This window comes from Dasypus novemcinctus, chromosome 14, assembly GCF_030445035.2.
Source record: "Dasypus novemcinctus isolate mDasNov1 chromosome 14, mDasNov1.1.hap2, whole genome shotgun sequence".
Lineage (NCBI taxonomy): Eukaryota > Metazoa > Chordata > Mammalia > Cingulata > Dasypodidae > Dasypus > Dasypus novemcinctus.
The window spans coordinates 31086598-31110525 of NC_080686.1; the positions used below are offsets into that span (position 1 = coordinate 31086598).

Consider the following 23928-nt stretch of genomic DNA (forward strand, 5'->3'; position numbering starts at 1 on the left):
GGGGATGGGGAACATTTACCTCTGATAGTATTCTAATCTATAGCCATTTTTCATGACTATGGATAGTGTCTTTTCCTTTGGAAACCATACCTGTGTTAGACATACAGCAGAACAGACAAAACAAAGCAAAATAGAATCTGGCTACTAACTTAGAAGAAAAGAAACACTTTTGTTTCCAATTTCACTTTTTCCCTAAATTCAATGAGAAACTACAATAAAGGCAAATCAAGTACTTTTTAAAGGATAACAAAGCAAATAAACTCTGTCCTATTTTCCTACTATAATGAAACTGCTAGAGAGTTCTTGTTGTTGAGTCCCAACTTCTAGATTTCCTGAAATTTTTTGGCTGTTTTGATTGTGAACAATGTCAAAAAGTACATGAGAAGGTTTTCTGTTAAAGGCAGGAATCAAAAGGTATGGAAACATAAGAGCATGTTACCAAATAATACAGGGTAAGATTTGCAGAGAGTATTTTAATTTATATAGTGAAGGGCTGAGGGAAGAGTAAGGGGAGTATGGTCCTGAACCTAGAGCAGGGGCTGGTGATGGGGACCCAACCCTGGGCTAAAAGCCTGCATGGAAACAGGAAACTAATGGGAGAGGTAATGTGTACAGTTCAGTCTGCTGGTCTGCCAGTGCCTTTCATTTTAGTAAATTTAAACATGGTTTCAGTCCTTCTCATATAGTACTATTATAGAACACAGCTGAAGGTATTGGGCTCACAGAGAGGGCTTGAAGTGGAGTTAGATTTGTGAATACACAGAAGATTATGGCCATGATAGGCTGGTGATAGCCTGGGAAACTCGTTCTGTTGATGACTTGGTTGGGACCAAAATGTGAGGCAGAGTGGGATCCTTCTCTAAGTCCTTTGGGTAGAGAAGATCATCAGTTCATACTAGATTGGGAGCTTCTTGGGCAATACTTCTTCCAGTAGATTCCCAGTGGTGAGGCCTTCTCAGAGGACCGCTTTGTTGGATAGACTGGAGCAAAGGTGCCATGAGAGCATCTACTCTCTGCTAGAGGTTGGTGTGGTTGTCTCAGGGAGGAGAAGGTTAACTGAGACAGGAGGCCAGGAGCTATTTTGAAAGTAGGAGGCTGAGGGGGCCAGAACAAAAGGTATGTAGGAGCTGCCAATACTTTTTGACTATAGAACTGAGTGTGATTGGACCCATAAAGAATTAAAAGTAATCTCATTTCATTAACATATTATTGTTTGAAGAACTTTCTGAAGGTTAAGTTTTAATTAAAAAAAAAATTGCTTTCTAGCATTTCATCAAATCTCAGTATATCCAGATACCTCTGATTTTTATGTCTTTATTGTACTTTTTCTTAGTCTTTTTTTAATTCAAAGTATATCTTCTAGAATATTTTTTCATGTAGGGAGTAAGAGAATTTTCTTAATTATGTATGTCTGAAAATATCCTTATTCTCTTTTTAACTTCATAGGTAGCATTTTTCTTCTGAAATCTTTTTAAATTTTTGTCTTTTCACTTAAAACATTTCATCAGAATATTTTTAGTTATTTGTCTTACCATTTTTTTGAGATTTGAGTATCTCTTTAGCTAAGGGAATTTAATTTTTTTCCCTTTTAATTCTTTTCTCATCTTTATTGTCTTTGAATTATTCTGAAATTCTTCTTAGAAAGATATTGGGCCTGCCATATCTGTCTTCCATTTCTCCTAGTTTTCTTGTTTTAATTCTTTCTGTTTATACTTTGGTATTAGTGATAATATTTTAATTTCCATAGACTATTTTCTTCTTATTTCTCATTTTTCATGGCTGTTGGTTTCACTGAGGATACCAATTTTTATAGTTTTCTTTAGTTTCCTGAAATTGCTCCATTTCTTCTTGGCTCAGTTCTTTTTTTAAAAAAATACACTGTGCACTGCTAGTTTTCCTCAAATTTCTGATGATTTCTGGTTGTCAATTCATATATAGATATAAATGAAAGAAAACGTGCTTATTATGAATGACTTGGCTGGGTTTTTCCTTACTTGAATATATGCCCCCATCCAAGCACTTCCTTGATTGTGAAGGCCAGGTGAGTTGGCTAGAGAGTTTTGCAATCAGGCTTCTTGGTACAATTCATAGGAGGACGCCAAAATAAAGGCATCTGAGCGATGAATGCTTTAGTGTAGTTTACCCAGCAGGTACTTGTCCTCAAGCTTCTGTCAGATATGGAGTCCCGAGTTACCTCGAGTTTTGCTCTACTGCTAGATAGGGTCCAACACCCTTCCAGGAGACTTTTTCAGGGAACTGCTGTTGGGTGAGAGTTCTCTGACCTCACCTTTGGTTAAGCGCTTCAGGTGCATTGGAACTTCTTAGAACAGAGAGAATGGGAGGCCCAAATAACTCAGCTGATTGCAGTGCAGTTCTTTAATGAATTATACTCATGGTTTCCTTTTAGCTTCTTTTAGCTTGAATTTGCTCTCTGGTTCTTAGAAAGCATTTTTCCAGAATTCTTTAAAATTTCTAGTCCATCAATGCACCCTTTCTTGTTTTTCTGTGCTATTGTATTTTGATTCTTTAGAATAATATCATTTCTGTTATTTTAATAGAATTTTGGGGCATGAGGGAAGGCCTAGTTAATGTATAGGTGTTTAAGCTCATTCCACTATATAGCCCAAGAAACCATCATATCTTCAGTTCCTTGCACAAACATTACAGAGACAAATGACTTCCAAATAGTTTTGTACTCTGGATTTAGTGTTGAAGGAAAATGGTTTTGGTAAAATAAAAGTATGTAAGCATATACAACATATTTTATATGTAAAACAGTCTTAAAAACAGCTGTTGCGATTATGCATTGCCACAGAAGAAAATGGATTTTTCTCACTGTGAATCCTTCTAAATTACCTTGTGGTTTACCAGCTTCAGTAAGTTCTGTTATACTAAGTAAGGGTTTGTTGAAACTGATTGCTATTTATTGTGCATTAGCAAATTTTACTCTTAAGCACATGCTGTCTGTTTTTAACAAAATACATGCAACTCTGCAAAACCTTATGTAAAGTTTGTCAAAGTTCAGCACCTACCTTCTATGAATTGGGGTATTCTAGGTCTGTAAATCAAAAGTATACCACCAGCAATTACTGAAGACATCAACAAACTCTTTTACTTTTCATAAACCCTAGGGAAAATGTGGTATCAGCATATTGCTAAATTAATTGATGTAACATTTTTATCTCTGCCTAATGCTATAACTTTTGTTTTACCATACATTTAGGACTGAAGGCCTGATCACTTTTCCTTTTTGTGCATAGACATATTACTCTGAATATTTCATCTAATTTTTTTCTGAAGATGAATACATAAATGTAATACTTTATAATTTTGGCTATTTTAGTAGTAGTAAAGTGTTTCTAGCTGAAAGGATATTTCTATTATAGAGGAAATATTAGTACTTGTACCCTTTAGACTTGTTAGACTTAAGAGATATTTTTAAAAGAGGCATATACTTGAACTCTGTCATCAGATTACATTGCCCTTCATTAATTACATCCACCCTTCATTAATTTTATCTACAGACTCCTGGGTCATTTCCCTTTATTCCTAACAAATTTCAGCTCCTAATTGTTGCCACCCTTTCTAATACTACCCCTGTATTAATTCTTGGCAATTTTAATACACATATAGATGACTTTTCCGACATCCTGGCCTCTTTCACCTTTTGCCCTGCTTTAGCCATCGCTGTGGCTATTACCAATAACTATAGAACCTTCGTCTCTCAATTTCAAGCATCCTTCCCTCTGACCATCTCCTATCTTTCCAGCTCATAGCCTCTAGTATCCCAGCCCCAGCTATTCTTTTATTTTTTTAAGGTGGCACCAGGGATTGAGTCCAGGACCTCATACATGGAGAGCAGCACTCAACCAACTGAGCTATACTGTTCCCCCCAGCTCTTCCTTGACCCTACCTGGGCATCCTATCCACTGATCCTACTGTATTTTCATTGTTCTTTACCCGCTTTATGTCCTCACTCTGCTTCTTACACAGTTTAAACTTTGGGGTCAGTGACCAAATATTATAACTGCTCCCTTACATAGATTCTTTTTTTTTAAAGATTTATTTCTTTATTTCTTTATCCACCCCCCCACCCCCGCCGCCCCTGTTCTCTGTGTCTGTTTGCTGTGTCTTCTTTGTCTGCTTCTGTTGTTGTCAGCGGCACGGGAATCTGTGTTTCTTTTTGTTACGTCATCTTGTGTCAGCTCTCTGTGTGTGTGGCACCATTCCTGGGCAGGCTGCACTTTCTTTTGCGCTGGGCAGCTCTCCTTACGGGGCGCACTCCTTGTGCGTGGAGCTCCTCTACGTGGGGGACACCCCTGCGTGGCACGGCACTCCTTGTGCGCATCAGCACTGTGCGTGGGCCAGATCCACACAGGTCAAGGAGGCCTGGGGTTTGAACCGCGGACCTCCCATGTGGTAGACAGATGCCCTAACCACTGGGCCAAGTCCACTTCCCCCCTTACATAGACTCTTGAGTTTTTTCCCTGTCTTCTATTTCATCCTATTCAATTAGCTGAGCCATAACCATACCTAAATACAAATTGCTGTTTCTTTCATGACCACACCTATGCAGCTGAACCTGGCTGAGGAGAAAGCATGCTACCACACTAAATTGTCTCACTTTATATTTCTCATCACAAATCTCAAATGGCTAGGCAATCATAATACCATGTGTGCTCTCAGTTCAGTCACTCTCCCATATTCCTGGATCACTATTTTATTTTATTTTATTTTTAAGATTTGTTTTTTATTTATTTCTCTCCCCTCCCGCACCCCCCCCCCCCCAATTGTATGCTCTCTGTGTCCATTTGCTGTGTGTTCTTCTGTGACTGCTTCTATCCTTATCAGCTGCACCGGGAATCTGTGTTTCTTTTTGTTGTGTCATCTTATTGTGTCAGCTCTCTGTGTGTGTGGCACCATTTTTGGGCAGGCTGCACTTCTTTCGTGCTGGGTGGCTCTCCTTATGGGGTGCACTCCTTGCATGTGGGGCTCTCCTATGCGGTGGACACCCCTGCATGGCATGGCATTCCTTGCATGCATCAGCACTGCACGTGAGCCAGCTCCACATGGGTCAAGGAGGCCCAGGGTTTGAACTGCAGACCTCCCATGTGGTAGGCAGATGCCCTATCCATTGGGCCAAGTCCATTTCCCTGAATCACCATTTTAAATTCAGTTCACTGTTCTCAAAACCCCCAATCCTCAGCTTCCATCATCCATTTCTGGTGTTGATCTTATTTTCTATTTTCAGGTAATTGAAACCATCTGAAAAAGAAATCAATAGACCAACACCAACTGCAGAGTAGGAATATCCTTCTGTTTTGTTCACTGAGTGTCTGAAACATATAGTGCCTAGTTTATAGTTCGGTCTCCATAAATACCTGTTGAACATATGAAAAGAATCATTGTCATTTGAAAGGAAGCATTAAAAAGTATTCGTTTAACAATTACTATAGGCACCAGACTGATATAGCTACTTCATAATTCCTTTTATCATGCCCAAATTGGAACTCTTGAGACCCTGTATCCTCGCTCATTGTTCCCTTTCATCATCCCATTTCTCCAAGCTAAAATCCTAGATGGTATCATTCTCTAGTCTGCTTTTCCTACTCCCTTCTCAGGTCAGGTCTACTATCCACCTTCACTCTACCACCATTGCTAGTAAGTCTCCTCATGTGATGGTTACTTCTTTGAAGCTGTATGTGATCGTTAGGCTAGTGTGTCAACTCGGCCAAGTACCCTGATTAATACACTGCACTTAGTCAACAGTTATGGTATCCTTTGTCCAACATTCCTTTTCTTCTAATAAACTGCCATTTCCGCACATTCATATGGCAGTCAATGAACTTATGTTCTTCATGGCCTCCCTACTTTAGCCACATTGATTTCTTCAATGTGTCTCTTCTCTGGGTATTTTTTATTTGAGGCCAAAAGAGTCAAAGTTTATTTCAGTCTTTTGACGTAATATATAGGAGCTAACTAAGTCAGCCATGTATGGCCATAGAAGCCTGTAGTCCTGGAGGAAGTTTCAGGACCTGCTGAGAATCCATGCTCCTCAGCAGCAGTAGAAGCCAGCTGCAATGAAAGACAGACTTCTGGTGGTGTGGTTCAAGTGCTGGGCTCACGTTGTTGCAGCGCCCTAGTGTCATCACTCTGCTTCCTAGAGTTTGGTTATTCGTCTCATTCTAGGATCCATAAGCCCATAAATTGCCATATTTGCCCCACCTAGAGATTTGACTAAGCCATAAATTTTAAAATTAATTGCAGGAAATTTCCCATCGCTCTAGTTTTTACTTTACATAGAGTGTTCATCAGATATATGGCTTCAACTATCCTCTTTCCAGTGATATAAAGAAAGTTGTTCTTCAGCATATGTTACAGAAATGCTGTTTGCCACTGCTAAGACTGGCTGCTGGGGTTAGGGAGTGGGAGGAAAAGATGTGATGTGAGGGCATTTTCGGGGGTTGGAGTTGTCCTGGGTGGTGCTGCAGGGACAGTTACCAGACATTGTATGTCCTCCCATGGCCCACTGGGTGGACTGTGGGAGAGTGTGGGCTATGGTGTGGACTATTAACTGTGAGGTGCAGCGGTGCTCAGAGATGTATTCACCAAGTGCAATGAATGTCTCATGATGATGGAGGAGGTTGTTGTTATGGGGGGAGGAGTAGGGTGAGGGGGGTGGGTGGTATATGGGGACCTCATTTTTGGAATGTAACATTAAAAAAAATAAATAAAGACAAAAAAATAATAGCCAAAAAAAAAAAAAGACTGCTGGAAATGGCTTCTCTAGTTGTGCTGACACACACACACACACACATATATATATATATATATATCACCCTGGATTTTAATGAAGAAGAATTTTTTTTTTATCCTATGTGGTGAACATAACAATTTTATGAGGTTGAGAAAGCCACTGAATCGCAATTTCCTCATTTTAAACAGAGCAAAAGAATACTTATCTATCCAATTGGTAAGAGCATGAAAAGAAATATCTAAAGCACCTAGCTTAGTGCTGCGTAGACAATTGTTTTTTTTTTTCTCTCCATTCTTTTAACTAGGCTGTGTGATGGAAAGGTGGCATTTTGTAGACTTAGGGTTCTTAATTGGAAGAACACTACGTAGGCTGCAAATTATCTTTAAACAACTCCCCAGCCAGTTAAATAAATTTAAAACATTTTTTTCTTGTGTAAAATTGTCAACCCCCACCTTGGTTGTACCTGACCTCTCTCCCTGCTTTATTTATATGCATAGTACTCATGGAGAGAAGTATGGTAAACCAATTCTCACAAGGACTCTAATATGCTATATAATTTGCATATTTAATTTATTCTTTCTCCTCAACACTAGAATATGAAGTCCCTGAGAATAGGGGTTTTTGTCTTTTTTGTTCACTGTATTAGTCAGCCAAAGGGGTGCTGATACAAAATACCAGAAATTGGTTGGTTTTTATAAAGGGTATTTATTTGCGGTAGGAGCTTAACAGATACCAGGCCATAAAGCATAAGTTAGTTCCCTCACAGATGTCTATTTGGAGCAAGATGGCTGCCGACGTCTGTGAGCGTTCAGGCTTCCTGGGTTCCTACATTCCTGGGGCTTGCTTTTCTCTGGATTCAAGTTTCCTTCCTTCCTGGTGCTGGCTTCTCTTTCCTCTGGGTGCTGACTTCCTGGGTCTTCAGCATCAAACTCTTAACATCAGAAATCCCCAACTCTTCTTTGCCATGCCCTTTATCTGTGAGTCCCCACCCACCAAGGGGTGGGGATGCAATGCCCTAATCATAACTCAGTCATGCCCAGGTACAGATCAGATTACAAGCATAATCCAATATTTCTTTTTGGAATTCATCAATTATATCAAACTGCTACATTCCCTTTGACATTCCAAGTGCCCAAAATAGAGATTGATGCATGAGAGTTGCTCACTAAATTTTTATTGGATAAACCAATGAATTATTATTTTACAGTTATATTATGTCTATGATCTATGTTTACCTATAAACATCAATTTTCAAACAATTATAACTTTTTAAAATTTGTCTTCCTTAGATATTAAACTATCACTTTCCCCAGAGAATGAAGGATGGAGGAAATATTTAGGTACCAGAGGGACCAGCTCCTCCCTTGTTACAAATGGCTCTTAGTTTTCATCAACTGCTATTAAATATTAAAACTTTTAGTTTCACTAGTAATTCCTGAGATCCTCCTAGAGATTCCAACTGCCATCTTCTTAATTAAGTTATTTCTAATTAATTTTAATTTTGTCTTGTAATCCCACTCCTGGGAATTTATTCCAAAGCTATATTAACTCATTTACAAAATGGACCATATACATCACAGTTTGTAATAGCAGAAGAGCTAATTTAACCTTATCCCTATCAATAAGAGATGGATTAAATGAACTTTGGTACAGCTACCCAGAGAATCTTTTTTTTTTTTTTTCATCATGATAAATATCCTTTTAATATAGTTTTGGATTCAGTTAATATTTTATAGTAGCTTTTTTAATTTTTAAAGAAGCTTTAGATTACATAAATGTTACATCAGAAATATAGGGGATTCCCATATACCCCCCCTTCCCCCTGTACGTTCCTACATTAACAACATCTTTCATTACTGTGGTATATTTGTTACAATTGATGAACACATGTTGAAGCATTGTACTAACCAAGTACTATAGTTTAGATTATAGTTTATACTTCACCTTGCATAATTTTATAGGTTTTGACAAAATGTATAATGTCCTGTACCCATCATTGCAGTGTTGTGCAGGACAATTCCAATGTCCCCAAATGCCCCCATGTTGCACCTATTCTTCCCTCTCCATCTCCTTAGAACCTGTGGTGGCCACTGCCTTTATAGCAGTGATAGAAGTTCTTTCATTGCTAGAATAATAATGTCTACTTTAGTCCATAGTTTCATTCCCTCCTTATGTTTGTTTATTCCTCAGTCTTAAGGATTTGGGGATGGTGATGCCTACCTTGCTTCCAGTTGAGAGGGGGCTTAGATCTTATGGGGCAGATGGATGAAACTGTATTGCTTACAATTGCAGACACACTTTGCTTCCTGGGATGGGCATTGCCCATCATCATCCTTTTTTTAGTTGTCCTGGGTAAGTTCAGTGAACTGGAGAGTAGGTGTTGTAAGTCTGCTGAGATTCAGGGGTCAACCAGCATATAAAAAGTCTGAAGATTTAAGTCTCTGGGGTATTTATTTACCAAGTATAGTGCTAGTTATAGGTTCAAATAAAAGGGGCAAAAGAGCCATTTGTAGGGAAATTATAAATGAGTCTAACTCTGTTACACTGGGGAATATATATTCCAAAGTAAGGTCCACTGACAGGGTGCCAAATTCCTGAGATTCTCTGCCCTGCCTATAGTGTCTGGATGTCTCTAGAGCCCTAGGAGACCTGCTGTTTGAGGCATGGTTTACTGTGGCAATGGAATCTTTCTGAGATGTGCATAAGCGTAACCCTTGGAATAACATCCAGATCAAAGGGGTCCATCAGAGGCAAAAGACGATAGAAATGAACATAGCCTCAAGGTGTTAGAAGGATCAGATATGGAATTTAAAATAATTACGTTTTCTGTGTTCAAGGTGATAAAACAGTATTAAAATTTCAACAGAGAACTACTATGTAAAAAATTCTAAAACTATATAAAATCCATTAACAAATTAAATGCTCAAAATGTTGGTTGAACAGAAAGATTGAGCATAGCTGAAGAGAAAATTAGGACACATAACAATAGTTCAAAAAGAAATAGAGAATGCAGTACATAAAGAGAAAAGGAATGGTGTTAAAAAAAAAAACAATAGAGGGTAAGATGCAGAGCTGATATAGTAAGTTTAATTGGGACATGTTAATTGGGGCCCTAGAGGTAGATGGTAGAATGGAACTGAATAATTGTGAAAATATTAGAGTGAAGCTGTCAATTAAAACAAACTGTAGGAAAGTGGATGAGGCTCAGTGATTGGGCTTCCATCTACCATATGGGAGGCCCTGGGTTCAATCCCCAGGGCTGCCTCATGAAGGTGTTCCCATGCCTGAGTCAGGCAAGTGTGGCAAGCGAAGCAGCAAGATGATGATGCAACGAAAGAGAGAAGCAGGAGAGAGTCAAGGTGAGCCACAACAGAAACCAGGAACTGAGGTGGTGCAAGTGACAGGAACCTCTGTCCCACATTGGAGGTCCCCAGGATTGAATCCCAGTGAAACCTAGAGGAGAAAACGAGAGGAAAAAAAAGACACGGAAGATTGCACAGCAGATGGACACAGACAGCAAACCAGCAGGGTGGCGAGGAGGGGGAGAAAAATCAAAAACAAAAACAAACTATGCTTCAAGTTTCAGAACAGGATAATCTAGACTTGTTTTCCCTGCTCTTCCTCCCTAAATACAACAGAATACTTAGGATATTCAACAGACAAATGATAGAAGGATTCTGAAAGCTGAAAAGAAGGTTGACTGGCTAGGAGAAACAGCAACACACTAAGGTCCCTGGAGTTCCTTTTTCTATCCCTCATACCGTGGACAGGGCACTAGAGAGACTTGTAACCTGGAACCACCAACGAACATAGATTAAAAAATCAAACAAAAACAAAATTAGTCTGCTGTCTCTGGCCAGAGGATCAGGAAAACCCTGTAGAAACTTGGTGGGGAGCCTAAACCACTGCTGTACAACTGTAGCTTCTGCAGTGGGTAGTTTGATCTCTCGGCATTGGTAGCACCAGAGCCCTAGACCACGTCAGTGCCCCCAGGCAGCCGTGGCACTGCTGGGTGGTCTCATCTGCAGACAGCAGGAAAGCCCAGCCGAGCTATCCTCTACTCCCCACCTGGTAGTTTCATTCACCTGCAGAGGGGGCAGCAGAGAAGCCCTGTGTTTTCCTGCCCTCTATCTAGTGGCATAAGGAGACCAAGGGCCAGAAGCTTCTCATCCCACCCCCCCCACCCCCCGAAAAGATTGCCCAAAGGCATAAGTCAGCCCAGAGAGGCCCAGTCGGCCCCGCAGACAGCACCAGCAGGGATTGTGCAGGAGGTCCAGTAACACCCGAAGAATAGAGCAGACCCGAAGGGCATTGCGAGGGCTCTGAAAGTGAAATTGTCTTAGAAACTAAAGCTCACTAATAGTAGGCCAGAGCCTACATGCTCAGCCTAAACAGGGTGATTACCTGCTGAAGTAAAAGATTTAAATAGGCTTAAGAGTCTCCTAATATAGTAACTAAACTTTGAAAGAGAAAAGACAATCAGTTGAAGCCATTACTAAAATGAGATGTTGGAATTTTCAGACAAGGATTTTAAAACAAGTATCATAAAAATTGATTCAGCAATCAATTATAAATTCTCTTGAAACAAATGAAAAATAAAAAATCTTAGCAAAGAAAAAGAAATAAAAAAAAAAAGAACAAAATCTAATTGAAATTTATGGAATATACCTTCTTTTAAAGTGGGAACATTTTCCCAGATAGACCATATGCTGGCTCATAAAACAAACCTTAACAAAGTTAAAAGAATTGGAAATATGTAGAGTATGTTCTTGCCTCAGTGGAATCAAACTAGACATCAATAACAGAAAGACAATGGGAAAATCTCCAAACATTTGGGGAAAAAACCACCATACTTCTAGATAAACCATGGGTCAAGGAGGAATTGAAAATTCACAGGAGACAAAATAAACAACACTTACCCTACTCTATACATAAGAATTGACTTTAAATGTCTTTTTTTTTTTAAAGATTTATTTATCCACCGGCCCCCTCCCCCGTTGTCTGTTCTCTGTGTCTATTTGCTGTGTGTTCTTCTTTGTCCACTTCTGTTGTCAGTGGCACGGGAATCTGTGTTTCTTTTTGTTGCATCATCTTGTTGTGTCAGCTCTCCGTGTGTGCAGCACCATTCTTGGGCAGGCTGCACTTTCTTTCGTGCTGGGCTGCTCTCCTTAGGGGGTGCACTCCTTACATATGGGGCTCCCCTACACAGGAGACACCCTTGCGTGGCATGGCACTCCTTACATGCATCAGCACTGCACATGGGCCAGCTCCACACAGGTCAAGGAGGCCCGGGATTTGAACTGCAGACCTCCTGTGTGGTAGATGGACGCCCTAACGACTGGGCCAAGTCCACTTCCCTTAAATGCTTTTTAAGACCTTAATGTGCAAAGAAAAACTGATAAAACTTCAGAAGATAATATGGAATGTCTTTGTGGCTTTGGGGTAGAGACTTTTAAAACAGGACAGAACACACCAAACATAAAATAAAGGATTGATAAATTTGACTTAATTAAAATAAAGTTTTGTTCATCAAAAGGAATTACTAAGTGAATGTAAAGTCAACACAGTGTGAAAGAAAATCTTACATCTAAAATACACACACACACAAAATAATGACATACCAATAGAAAAATGGCAAAGAAATTTGGACAGCTTTTATAAAAAAGAGGATATCCAAAGAGCTATTGAATAAATGAAAAAGTGCTGAACTTCATTAATAATCATGGACATGCAAAGTAAAATCACAAAGAGATTATTTTACATACCCAATAGAATAGCTAAAATTAAAGCAATATTACAATATAATGGTGAGGACGGAGAGCAATGGGAATCTTTGTGGAGGAGAAAGGCTTACCACCACATTATAAAACTACTGTATTTGGCATTATCTAAATAAAGTTGAAGATATATTAAATATGAAGACATTTTTTAAGTATCCAGAAATTTTCCCACTTGGGATACCTCCAACAGAAGTATGTACACCTGTGCACCCGGAGACACATACAAGACCGCTCACAGCTCTGCTGTTTTGAATTGTCAAAACATGGAAGTGACACAAATGCCATTAAGAGAAGGGTACATAAATGAATTCTAGTGTATTTATTCAGTGGAAAACATATACATCAATGAAGATGAATGGAACTACAGCTATATGCAAAAATGTGGATAATCTCACAATAATAGGGATGAGCAAAAATAAGCAAGACTTAGATACTGTAGGAGTCTGTATAAACCTCCACAGCAGGCAAATCTGGATGGTATTTCTTAGGTGTGCTTAGATAGGTGGTAAATGCATAAAGAAAAGCAAGCAAGTGATTATTATGGAATAATACTCTGGAAAGTGGTTAACTTTAGAAGACTAAAAATGCCGATTGTGAACGGGGAAGAGCATACTGGGAGTGTTGGCAATTTCTGTATTTGTACCTGTGTGTGTGGTGGTTATGTTGGTGTTAGCTTTGTACTACTCCATTAAGCTGTAAATTTATATATATAATAAGATATATGTATATACACATGCACACAAACATACTTTTCTTTATGTGTTCTTTTTTCACAATAAACTAATGTGATCCTGGGAGCATTACACTAAATGAATGAAACTGGTTTCCTACAGGAAGAGGAGGAAGGGAATAATGGTAATGCAAACTTAATTTTGAACTGTTAAAATTTATTATTTATTCAAAACTGACACATTAGTCAACATTAATATTACAATTAGACAAAGCGCTTGAATAAATGCATTTATGATTTTAATAGTCAAGTAGCTTTAGTGATTCTTCACCCTAGACAGGGTTTATATGGTCTCCTTGCCTTGTTAACAGCTGGCAAATTCACCTATTTCCAACTTTGTGGTTCTAGAATTTTGGTATACAATTTCCTGGAGCTGAATATTCTCTTAGGGGAATGACTTCTAAGCCAGCTAGACAATTAGTTCATTTATCTTGAGAAATGTGACTTCTAGAGGCACCCAAAAGATAAGCCCTTGGGTCTGCATATTATTTTCTGTTAGGAATCTAAATGGGTAATCTTATTACTATAAAATATATTTCTGAAAACAAACCTATAAGGACTTGGAGCCAGGGTATAAATCCAGATCAGTCAACCACCTAAATCTACACTCCTTCCAAATTCTCTTATATTGTACTTAGAATATACTTATACTTCAGAGGACTTAATAAATAGTAGTCTCCATCTAGGATAGTCCAATATATACAGCACCAAACTGAAGGTGTACTTGCCATAGAGACAGACATGGGTATGTGCATTCTTTACTTAGGACATTTCAGTTGCAAAAGGAAGTTCTGGGTGTGGTTCTGGGTGTGCACTAGGAACTTTTCTCATTATTCTATCATGATGAGCACCCTATTTTAAGTTATACTTTCTTTATAAAAAATAAAAGGCTAAAACAATTCTTACTCAACTGAGAGGCATCTTGCATCTTATGGTGACTTTTACATGTCTGCTGCTTCCATAATATAGTGATTTAATTAATCTCTTTGAGTTTTGAAGTACTGCACTGTTCCCCTCAACTGTCACCAAGATTGTAATCTTACAGAGCTTTTTTCAAGTCAGTTTATGGAGAGTCATACTAACACCAAATAAGTTGCTTTGATAGACGATTATGTTGAACAATATAATTTCCTAACAGAATGTAAGTATTACCTTATGGCATGCTAATATTTCTCACTGGTGACCTCGATGTTGGCCTGGAAATTTAGGTATAAGTTTGTGATTTTATATGAAGAAAGTCTTGAAGTGCATACTAAATATTCAATAATTTAATCCAAGAAGACGTCATTTTATTAGAGGGATGATTAGTAGGCATTAGAAAAGATATTAAATTACTTGATGATTAGATTTATTAGTTGCCTGTATTATTAAAAGTAGAGAGAATTCAGGCTTAGAATTTAGAACGATGGATTTTTAATAATACTTTCATTATTCTTAATCTTAATTATTATACAGCAACTTATTTTTTGTTAACCCTCTCTTTAGCTATGGATCTACAGCATACAATAAGGCTAAGTAGGTGTCTTTTCTTGTTTATTACAATTGAGTGTCATAAAACCAATGTCATTAATAAATCATATTTAAGAAGAGCCAAGAGCATTTCAAAACGGGTAAAAATTCTCTTATTTTTATGTTGTGGGTGGGTTTTATGGCTATGACTGCTGGTAGGGATGTTGTTGAGGGAAGGTGACCTGAAACAAGCAAGGGGTTAGCAAATACGTTTGTCAAAGTGCACATACGTTGAGTAGGTTGTGCATTTTATATGTTTTTCTTTAATGTAGAAGGAATGATTAAATATATGTAAGATAGTTGACACTTGTGTATGTGGAACTCAGTAAATGATGGCTATTTTTAATCATTACTATTTACATTGCTTTCTTTCCTGTTGACTTCAGGTCTTCCCAAGAAATCTCAGTTTTGATTGGGAATGAGAGAAGGAAGGGTTTAGGGCAGGCCTGGATGGGATTCTGAGGTGGAGGAAGGTTGAACAATCAGCATGAGTGCTCTGAGTGGCGTGAAGAGCCTAGTAAGGAAACATCAAGCAGATTTCCATCTCCTCCCTTGTGCCTGTGAACCCACAAGCTGCACTGGAACTCAATTCTTGCCAAAGCCAATACTCAGCAGATTTCAAAGGTGTCACGAGACAGAAAATAATATTCTCCCCATTCTGTTTCCAAGCAGAATAAGAGAAAATTAAGAGAAAATCAAGTGTGGGTGCTGGTGCAGATGGAAATCTGTTAGGAGTCTATCCATTGGGAATGGGGGCTTCATTTTAAAATAAGGCTGATTCTGACAGGTATCTTTGGAGGCAACTGAGTTTCAAGTGAATTTTCTCTCATTTATTTGTTTGTAATTCAAATCCCGTCACCTACCTATTTATAAAATAGGGAGAGGAGTTTGAAAGGTTATGATCTCAAATGCAGATTTTTATAAAAGTGCTGCTGCTGAGATCTAGTTAAAAACAGAGAATTGAAACATGAGCTGATATGGAATGAACTAATTCAGTTATCAGATCTTAATGCCAGGTTTGGACTAAAAGAATATTCTACAGATAGTGATGTACCATATACAATTAATATTTAAGGTAAAAGTGGGTGTTGAGTAAAATAAAATCTTGTTGATATCACCTTCTTTATTAATAGAATATAATGCCCTACATATTTATTGATTTATCAAAAAAAAAAAGACCATATACAAAAATTACCTGAGATTTTCGAAATAGTTTTAATTTTGTTCCTGATGAGTTTCTGCTCTCAGTAAATGAATCAAAAACCAGCCTACACCCAAGACACACATTTTTGGGCACAGTGCCATGTTATCTGTTTGTTGTGGTACCAGGGCAAGCATTAATCTGGAGTCACTGAAATTCTAGATGTCAGTACATGGATAGTTAAACACCTGGATATGAGGTAAAATTTGGTGTCACTGTGTACCCATGTTCTTTTTGTTTTTAATCAAGCTATAGCTTTTATCAAATGAAATGGAGCTTTTATGAAAGTAACAATTTCTACTGTTGCCTTATTATTCCAGTTTTAATCATAAGTGACTCCATGGTGTGTTACCAACTCAACCATGGTTTTGCTTTTGCCTAATGGATATTATAATTTAAGTATATCTTGATTGAAACGGTATGTCTAAGGACATGTACATTACTGGAAGGAAAGCTACAAAATGTAACGTGACTATATATAACTTAGTGAAACCTCCTGTGAAATACAAATAAGGGTAATATTGCATAAATAAGACTTTTTACAACTATAAGTACAAATAAAGAGATGGAAAAACAGAATAGCAGTTGGGAGGTGAGTTTTTTTGGTAAGTTTTTTGTTTATTTTTATTATTACTATTAGAATAATGAAATGCTCCAATAATGACTGAAGTGATAAATGTACAACTGTATGATTATAACAAATACCAATGACTATACGCTTTGGATGAATTTATGCTTTATTAATAAGTATCAATAAAATTGATTGGTTAAAAAAGATACCTTGAGACAATCATCATTACTATTTAATATTCGTCCTCAAGCTCATTAATCATGCCAGTTTTCTATATAGTACAAGTTTGTCTGTTATTGATTTTAATAGTCCTAAAATCCAGTAGGTTTTACATGTTGAATAAATACAAATTTTTTACTCAGTAATTACTTAGTGATGTATGCTCTGTATATGTTTCAAAACTTTTAAAAAGAATTTTATCTTTGTAATCATGTATTTTAAAAATAAATATAATTGAATTAGTACTGGGAACAAAATTATAATTAACAAAAAAGAAACCAATACCAGTCTCAATATATAGTATATCCATGAAGTTCAAGATTGTAATTGTAATAAACTATATTAAAAGAACATTTAATAGTTTTATAATGAGAAAAAATAAAGTTGTTAAAAAGATGCAATATTCATTTACAGCATCACAAATGGATATTGATAAGATGGTGATAATAGTATTAATAGTAATAGTAGTTAGCAAATTATTGCCTGCACTTATTTGGGGTGTGTCATTAAGAGCTTGGTTAGGAAAACAGAAGCCATTGTATGTCTTTGGAACCTATATTTACTTAACAAACTGGTCTGCACCATGGAGAGTTGGAAGGTTGAGGCACAGGGGACAGGGAAGCTGCTGCTGAAGGTCAGGGGACCTGTCACTAAGGTCGTCAGCTGACCTTGAAGATCTCAACCTGGAACGCGGAAGTAGGTGCTTCTCAAACAGTGACCTGGGAACTGCTGTTATTTTCCAGTATCTTGGACAGCTCCCGCAGCTGTTCCAATCTACAGTGGACGGTTCCACACATTTCCGGGGAATTTGCTGTGAATCTCACATCTGCCTTCACATCTGCCTTCAGTCTACTCCAAAGAATAATAGCTTTTCCTTCTTTTCTTCCTTCCAAGTTTCCTGCAATTGGCTAATTTTGGAAAAAAACCTAGAACATAGAAATGAGATTCTGGGAAACATAGTTCCCAGTCTTCCAGTGAAATATTAGGCAGTCTATCACAGTAGGTTACATATATCTCAAGGACTTTATGAATGCTTTTCAGTCATTAATGTATTTCATCCCCGTGGCAACCCTGTGACTTAGTACGATTATTATTCACTTTTTGTAGATCAAGTCTTGACTGTTAAAGTAACCAAGCACCTTGCCCAAAGTCACACAGCTCGTAAGTAAAAGATGAATGATTCTAAAGAGCATCCAAATGATTTCACAACCTGGTGTCTAGCCACTACCTTTTCCTGTGTATCTGATTGCATTAATAGTACTGTTGATACTAGCAAGTATGAGTAAAATTCATATATTTTGGATGCAGCATGAATGCCCCAAGTTTAGCTCGTGAGAGCAGACAAGGTCACACTAAAATTAATACCGGTGTATTATCAATCCATAAGTCTTAAGCCTAAAATTTCCACAGATGTTTTGTTCCAGGGCCAGAGTTCTGTTCTGACTTTCATTCATCTTTCAGTTTGTATGTGCTGATAGTCAAAATCTTCCAGGGAGTTTTATATCACAACTTTTGTGCTGTTGGTAAGAATAGTAGATAGCTTCCTCTCTTTCTAGAAGCATAGTTCTCTGATGATGTCCTGGTTCTGTATCTGAGCCTGGCCTGCTGCTCTAGACTCCTTTTATACTTATGAGAAATTATTTCTGTGAAACTTTCTGCATTTGGGTTTCTGTCTCTAACTTGAACCCATTCCAGCTGCATGACTTCTCTGTCATCTCCTCAAATCTATCAGCCCATCATTCTGTTGCTGTGTGTCCAAATCTTAGTGATGGGAATAAATCAATACTTTCATCTTCTGAAACATCTTTGTGTAAATTTAAGGATTCAGATTTTCGTTTCCGGGAAGGAGGTTTCTCTCAAGTTCAAGTAATCAAAGTTGTTCAAATCCTAACGTCAATGGATACATGGATTGAGTGAGTGGCAGGATAATTCCTCTTAATAATACAATATTCTAACCTAGACTCTTGTCAAATCAAGATACTCTGCATACTCTATTGCAAACATGAACTGTTTTCGTTTCTCTCATGAATGAAGGTCTGTGTCTTTGATCTCATATATTTATTAATGGAATATAAGTGCACCCAAAACTTGTTAACTAGATTGTGTCATTAAAAATTTAAGTGATTAGTTGTAATTTTTATGATTGTATGATCCATCTTCTAGTGAATATACAGGAACACTTCAGGTTATTTGAAAGAATACACTCAGAAACTTCCCGTCTAATTTTAAAGGTAAAAAAAGAGCACATGATATCTTCTGAGGTTTCAGGACAGAAATTGCTGCGGCTTTAAAGCTCTGTTATCTGACCTAGTTTTTCTTTTATCTGAGTGCCCAGGCTTCTGTGACAAGAGTAATCTAGATGGCCCTCCTATTTATTTTTCTTTCCATTTTGTAGTCATCTTTGTGTAAAGTACAAGAAGTTCAAATAGAATATAATACATCTTTTCTATAGAAGTAAAATCCCAAATGCTTTAAACTGCCTTCCATTGATATATAATGGGGTTTAATTGAACCCTGTATTGCTTTACAATTACACTTACAATGATAAATGGACTCTTGACTTGAAACTGTAATAACAGATATTTTAAATAGCAGAAATAAAGAAGACCTGTGTCAATTGGTTATTTTCTGACCTGTTTTACAGAAAAATACAAATTCATTTGTAGTATGTATACATACTACACACAGTGTATGTGTAGTAGAAATCCTTTATTCTTTTTCATTGTAATTCGGTGTCCAATTTGCACATTTTTAAATGCTATTTGTTGGTACAATAATGGACTTTAGTTACTAATTTCTGCATGTGGTTGGTAAACCAGGCATTCATTCATTCATTCATTCATTCATTCATTCATTCATTCAGAAGATATTTATTCAACATGAGCTATGAGCCAGGTAGAGTTCTAGGCCCTGGGGAGATAGTGGAGACCATGCCAGATAAGTCCTTTCTCCCAGTTCTTTAGTAAGGAAGGAAGAGAGACAACAACCAGGAGATAAGCAAATATTAAACAAGATGATTTTGGAGAGTACTAATGCTATGAAGAAAATAAAATAATAAAGTGATAAAAACCAATGAAGATTGGGTAGGGTAGGCTTAGAGACTAAATGATGACAAAATGCCAGCCATCCGAGCACCTGAGAGAAAAGTGTCCAAGGCAGAGAAAATAGACTGATAACAAAAAGACGATGGGGTTGGGACTTTACAGTAACCCTTCTGTTAGGACTTCTAGTATCTGATTTTCCTGGCCTCCTCTCTAGAACTGCCTCTCACAAATCTAAAGCTAAAATGACACTGACAGACTAGAATTCTAGGCTAAATCCAAGAAGATGAAATGTGATTGATATGAATGTATTAATAAAATACTACATAGAGGTTCATAAATCCAATTACACAGTACAAAGTAGTATACATATGGCTTGACAGCAGCTCATATGCAAACAGTTGGAATTCTAATTGACCACAAATTGGAGGTCACCCTTTGATGTTTCTGATGGGAAAAACCAATTTCTGACCAATTTAAGGTATCATTAGACTCTCCAAAAATAGGACAAACAACCTGCTTTGGCAAGTAGAGAACTCTCCATTCATTAAATCATTGTTAAAGAGATAACTATCTATCAGGACTTTTGTAAAATGATATTCTGTATTGTTGGGAGACCAGTTTAAGACACTTTCTGGTTTCTATGAGGCTATTACTTGTTTCTTTCATTCAAAAATTTTTTCATCAGTTTGAGACATTTATATATATTTAAGAAAGTAAAAAAATGACATTGGGATGCTAGGTGTATGATGAGATTTAGTAAAAATTTAGGTTATAATGCTATTGCTCAAAATAGTAATTGAAAGTTTAAATCTCTTAGACTGTTATTTTTTCATTTTTTTAATTAGAGAAGTTGTGAACTTATAAAACAATCATGTAAAATGTGCAGAATTCGTGTACATCACCCCTCCACCAACACCTTACATTGTTGTGGAAGTTGTTACAGAGGGTATGAAAGAACATTATCAGACTATTACCACTACCTATGGTCCATAGCATATACTTGGCATTTTGTTTCCTACATCCCTATTATTAGCACCATACATTAGTATTGTAGATTTATTATAGTTTGTGAGAGAACACTCTCATATTTGCACTCTTAACAACAGTCCATCTTTCATCACATGGTTTACTGTATTATACAGTGTCATGTCTTGTACATTCTATCCAAAGTGTACCTCAGTGGCTTTCGCTTTCATCACAGAGTTGTGCAGTCATTGCCCCTAAACCTTTGAACGTTTTCCTTAGTCTGAAAGAAGAAAATCCCATATCCCCCTATTATTGACACTTAGTGTTGATAAAGTACCTTCTTTGACATCGGTGCAAGAATATTACAATATTGCTGTTAACTATAGCCCATAAGTTACATTAATTGTATTTTTCCATGCATCACTATATTCCTACTACCTTGTAATAGGTGCATACATTTGTTCTAGTTCATAGAACATTCTTGTATTTGTATTATTAACAGCTACAATCCTGATCCACTTCTGGGTTCACTACGTTATTCAGCCCCTAGATTATTCTCTAGCTTTCTTTCAATTGACAGTTACATCCCTAGACTACAATCCCATTTATAAAGCAGCCATGTTAGTTCTATGCACTATGATGTGTTTCCATCAACTCTATCCATTTCTTTTACAGTCAACCTATTTGAAAATTCTACATACACGAAGCATTAGACTATAACTTTTAAAAAGAATTTAGATTAAGTTTCTAGTATGTTTTTTGACTAAGTATAATAATAAAAATAAATATAAATATATCCTGATTTTGGCACATATTATTTGTGTACCTTAGACAATATACTTCATTTCTCTGTATCTTCGTTTCTTCAATATAAGGACAATAACTTGTACCTGCCTTGAAAGATTGTTGGGAGGATTAAATTAGTTGATGTATATAAAACATTTAGAGGAATAAGTAGTAGTAAATGCTGTATTAAGTGTTTGCTAGTATAGTTGCCACAATTAATAGATGTAAATGTGTACTCTGTTCTATCTTCAGGAATTAATGACCAAGTTAATAACTGAGACTCCTGACCAGCCAATCCCATTTCTCATTGACCATCTTCAGTCTAAACAGGGAAGCCGTGGACAACTTCAGCGTACTTTGTCTGGATCGGCAGCTCTGTGGGCAGAAAGTGAAACATCAGGTAAATGAAAAAATATATTTTGGAGTTAATTTTGGAGAGATTTTGAATAAGTCTCATGTAAAAAGCTACAAAATTCTTTTTGATATAATAAGATAAATCTAAATGGATGATAGGTACCTGGGGTTTTCATGTATTCATCTGTGACTCCACCCATTTGCTAAAATTTGTGATAAAATATTCTTGAATTTGAACATACTGTTTTGCATTATGATTCAAAATACTATAACACATGGGTTTCATTTTAATAAAATATGATGCAGATATGAATGAAAATATTTCACCCTGTATGAATTTAAACTAATCATTTTAAACTTCACTTATTTCTTGTCTTTTTATGATGAATTTGAATTAAGTGCTTATAGTTCATCTGTTTAGGAAGGTAAACAATAGATTTCTACAAAGTTACCTCTTTGACCCAAACTGATGACTGTTTTCTGTTTCACTCAGCCCCAATTTTATCCTATTTTAAGATTTATTTTAGGAAGATTTATTTACACTAGGATCCAGTCCTGTTCCAGGTCTGCAATAGCCTTCTATCCCACTAAACACAGATATCCCACTAAAAACAGATAACTGAGATAACTGAGTAGACTTAGCTTGAGTCTTTGCTTATGCAACATGTGTCCCACGACTCATTTTCATCTGTATCTTACAGCCATGTAGTAAGGCCCCCTATAGTGGGTAAGGAATGGTAGGGGATGAGGGTATCCCTTGGAGAATGTAGACATCTCTGTTGTCAATTATGCATACAAACATTATGTGTACTACATACAGGAAACTACACTATGAACTTACGGCAGACAAAAGAAGGAACTCTGGGTTCTTCTGAGTCTTGTTGGTTATAGAAGGCACACTAGATGAGTATCTGTGAGTCCATTGAAAAAGACATATTTTGCAAGTCATAGTATCTTGAGAGACATAGAATAATAGTGAAATCTGAAGGGTCCAGAACCAAACTTCCTGACTTCAAGTAGCAGTTCTATCACGTACTGGCTGTGCAACTTGTACAATTTATTTGACATTTATATACTTCAGTTTCTTCCTCTGTAAAATATGAATAATAATATTACTTAACTCAGAGTGCTATGGTGAGGATTGAATGAGTTAATACACGTGAAAGTCTTAGAACAATGCCTGCCAAATATTATGTACTAAATACATATTAACTATTATTATTAGGTAAGTGTTTCCCTTCTATTCTCTCTATTCTTTAGTTACATCTTATTTAAATTATTACATTGTCCCCTGCTCCCACCCTGCTTTTCGCTTCCTTGTACTTTACCCGCCTGTTCTTTGAAATCTCTCTGTATTATGGCCCTTCTCAGCAGCAGCTTATGCTGCTGCCTCCCTCCACCCCTCCTCCCAGCCACTGTTATCTTCCCCCTCCCAGCCAATCACTGTTCTCCCCGCCTCATTCCAACCACCCTCATCCCGTATCCGCCCCGGCACAACCTCCGAAACAACCCCCTCTGCCATCAATGGCTTACGTCATAAACTGCAGGTCCGCCCTTGCCTCTGCAGCCAATCCCCAGCTGCCCCGCGGACATGCCCCTCCCACAACCTCCCCGCCTCCATGAGACTATAAAACCCTATGTACTTCCCGAATAAAATCAGACCTGCGCATAGACCTCATCTCCGTGGTTCTTCTTCCATCGAACCGCGCATCCCCACCAAGCCTTGAGCCGCCCGCTGCCGCCCCAGTCCGGCCGTGGGCTCGGCCCGACTCCCGGCAGCGATCCGCCCGCACGGCAGCGACCCGCCCGCGGTACCGCAGCGGCGGCCACAGGTGGCGCCTGAACAGCAGGGGACATTACATTATCTAAGTTTTGCTCTGAGAAATAAAGGGAAGACAGGGTAGTAATGACTATCAAAGTAACTATCAGTTTCCCAAAGAGAAGATAAGAACAGATACTGAAAGTTCTAGCCTCCCATTCTTCTTTCTTCCCAGACTTGGGTTTGTTTTAA

General features: G+C 37.5%; 1 protein-coding gene across 2 annotated transcripts in view; it reads left to right on the forward strand.

Moving 5' to 3' along the window:
- C14H8orf34 (chromosome 14 C8orf34 homolog) overlaps nucleotides 1-23928 on the forward strand; it is a 441268-nt gene that overhangs the window by 63550 nt on the left and 353790 nt on the right. For both annotated transcript variants that reach the window (XM_058275622.2, XM_071207845.1), the window contains exon 2: nucleotides 21816-21963. In XM_058275622.2, the coding sequence (XP_058131605.2) occupies nucleotides 21816-21963 (148 nt within the window). The remainder of the gene's footprint in view (nucleotides 1-21815; nucleotides 21964-23928) is intronic.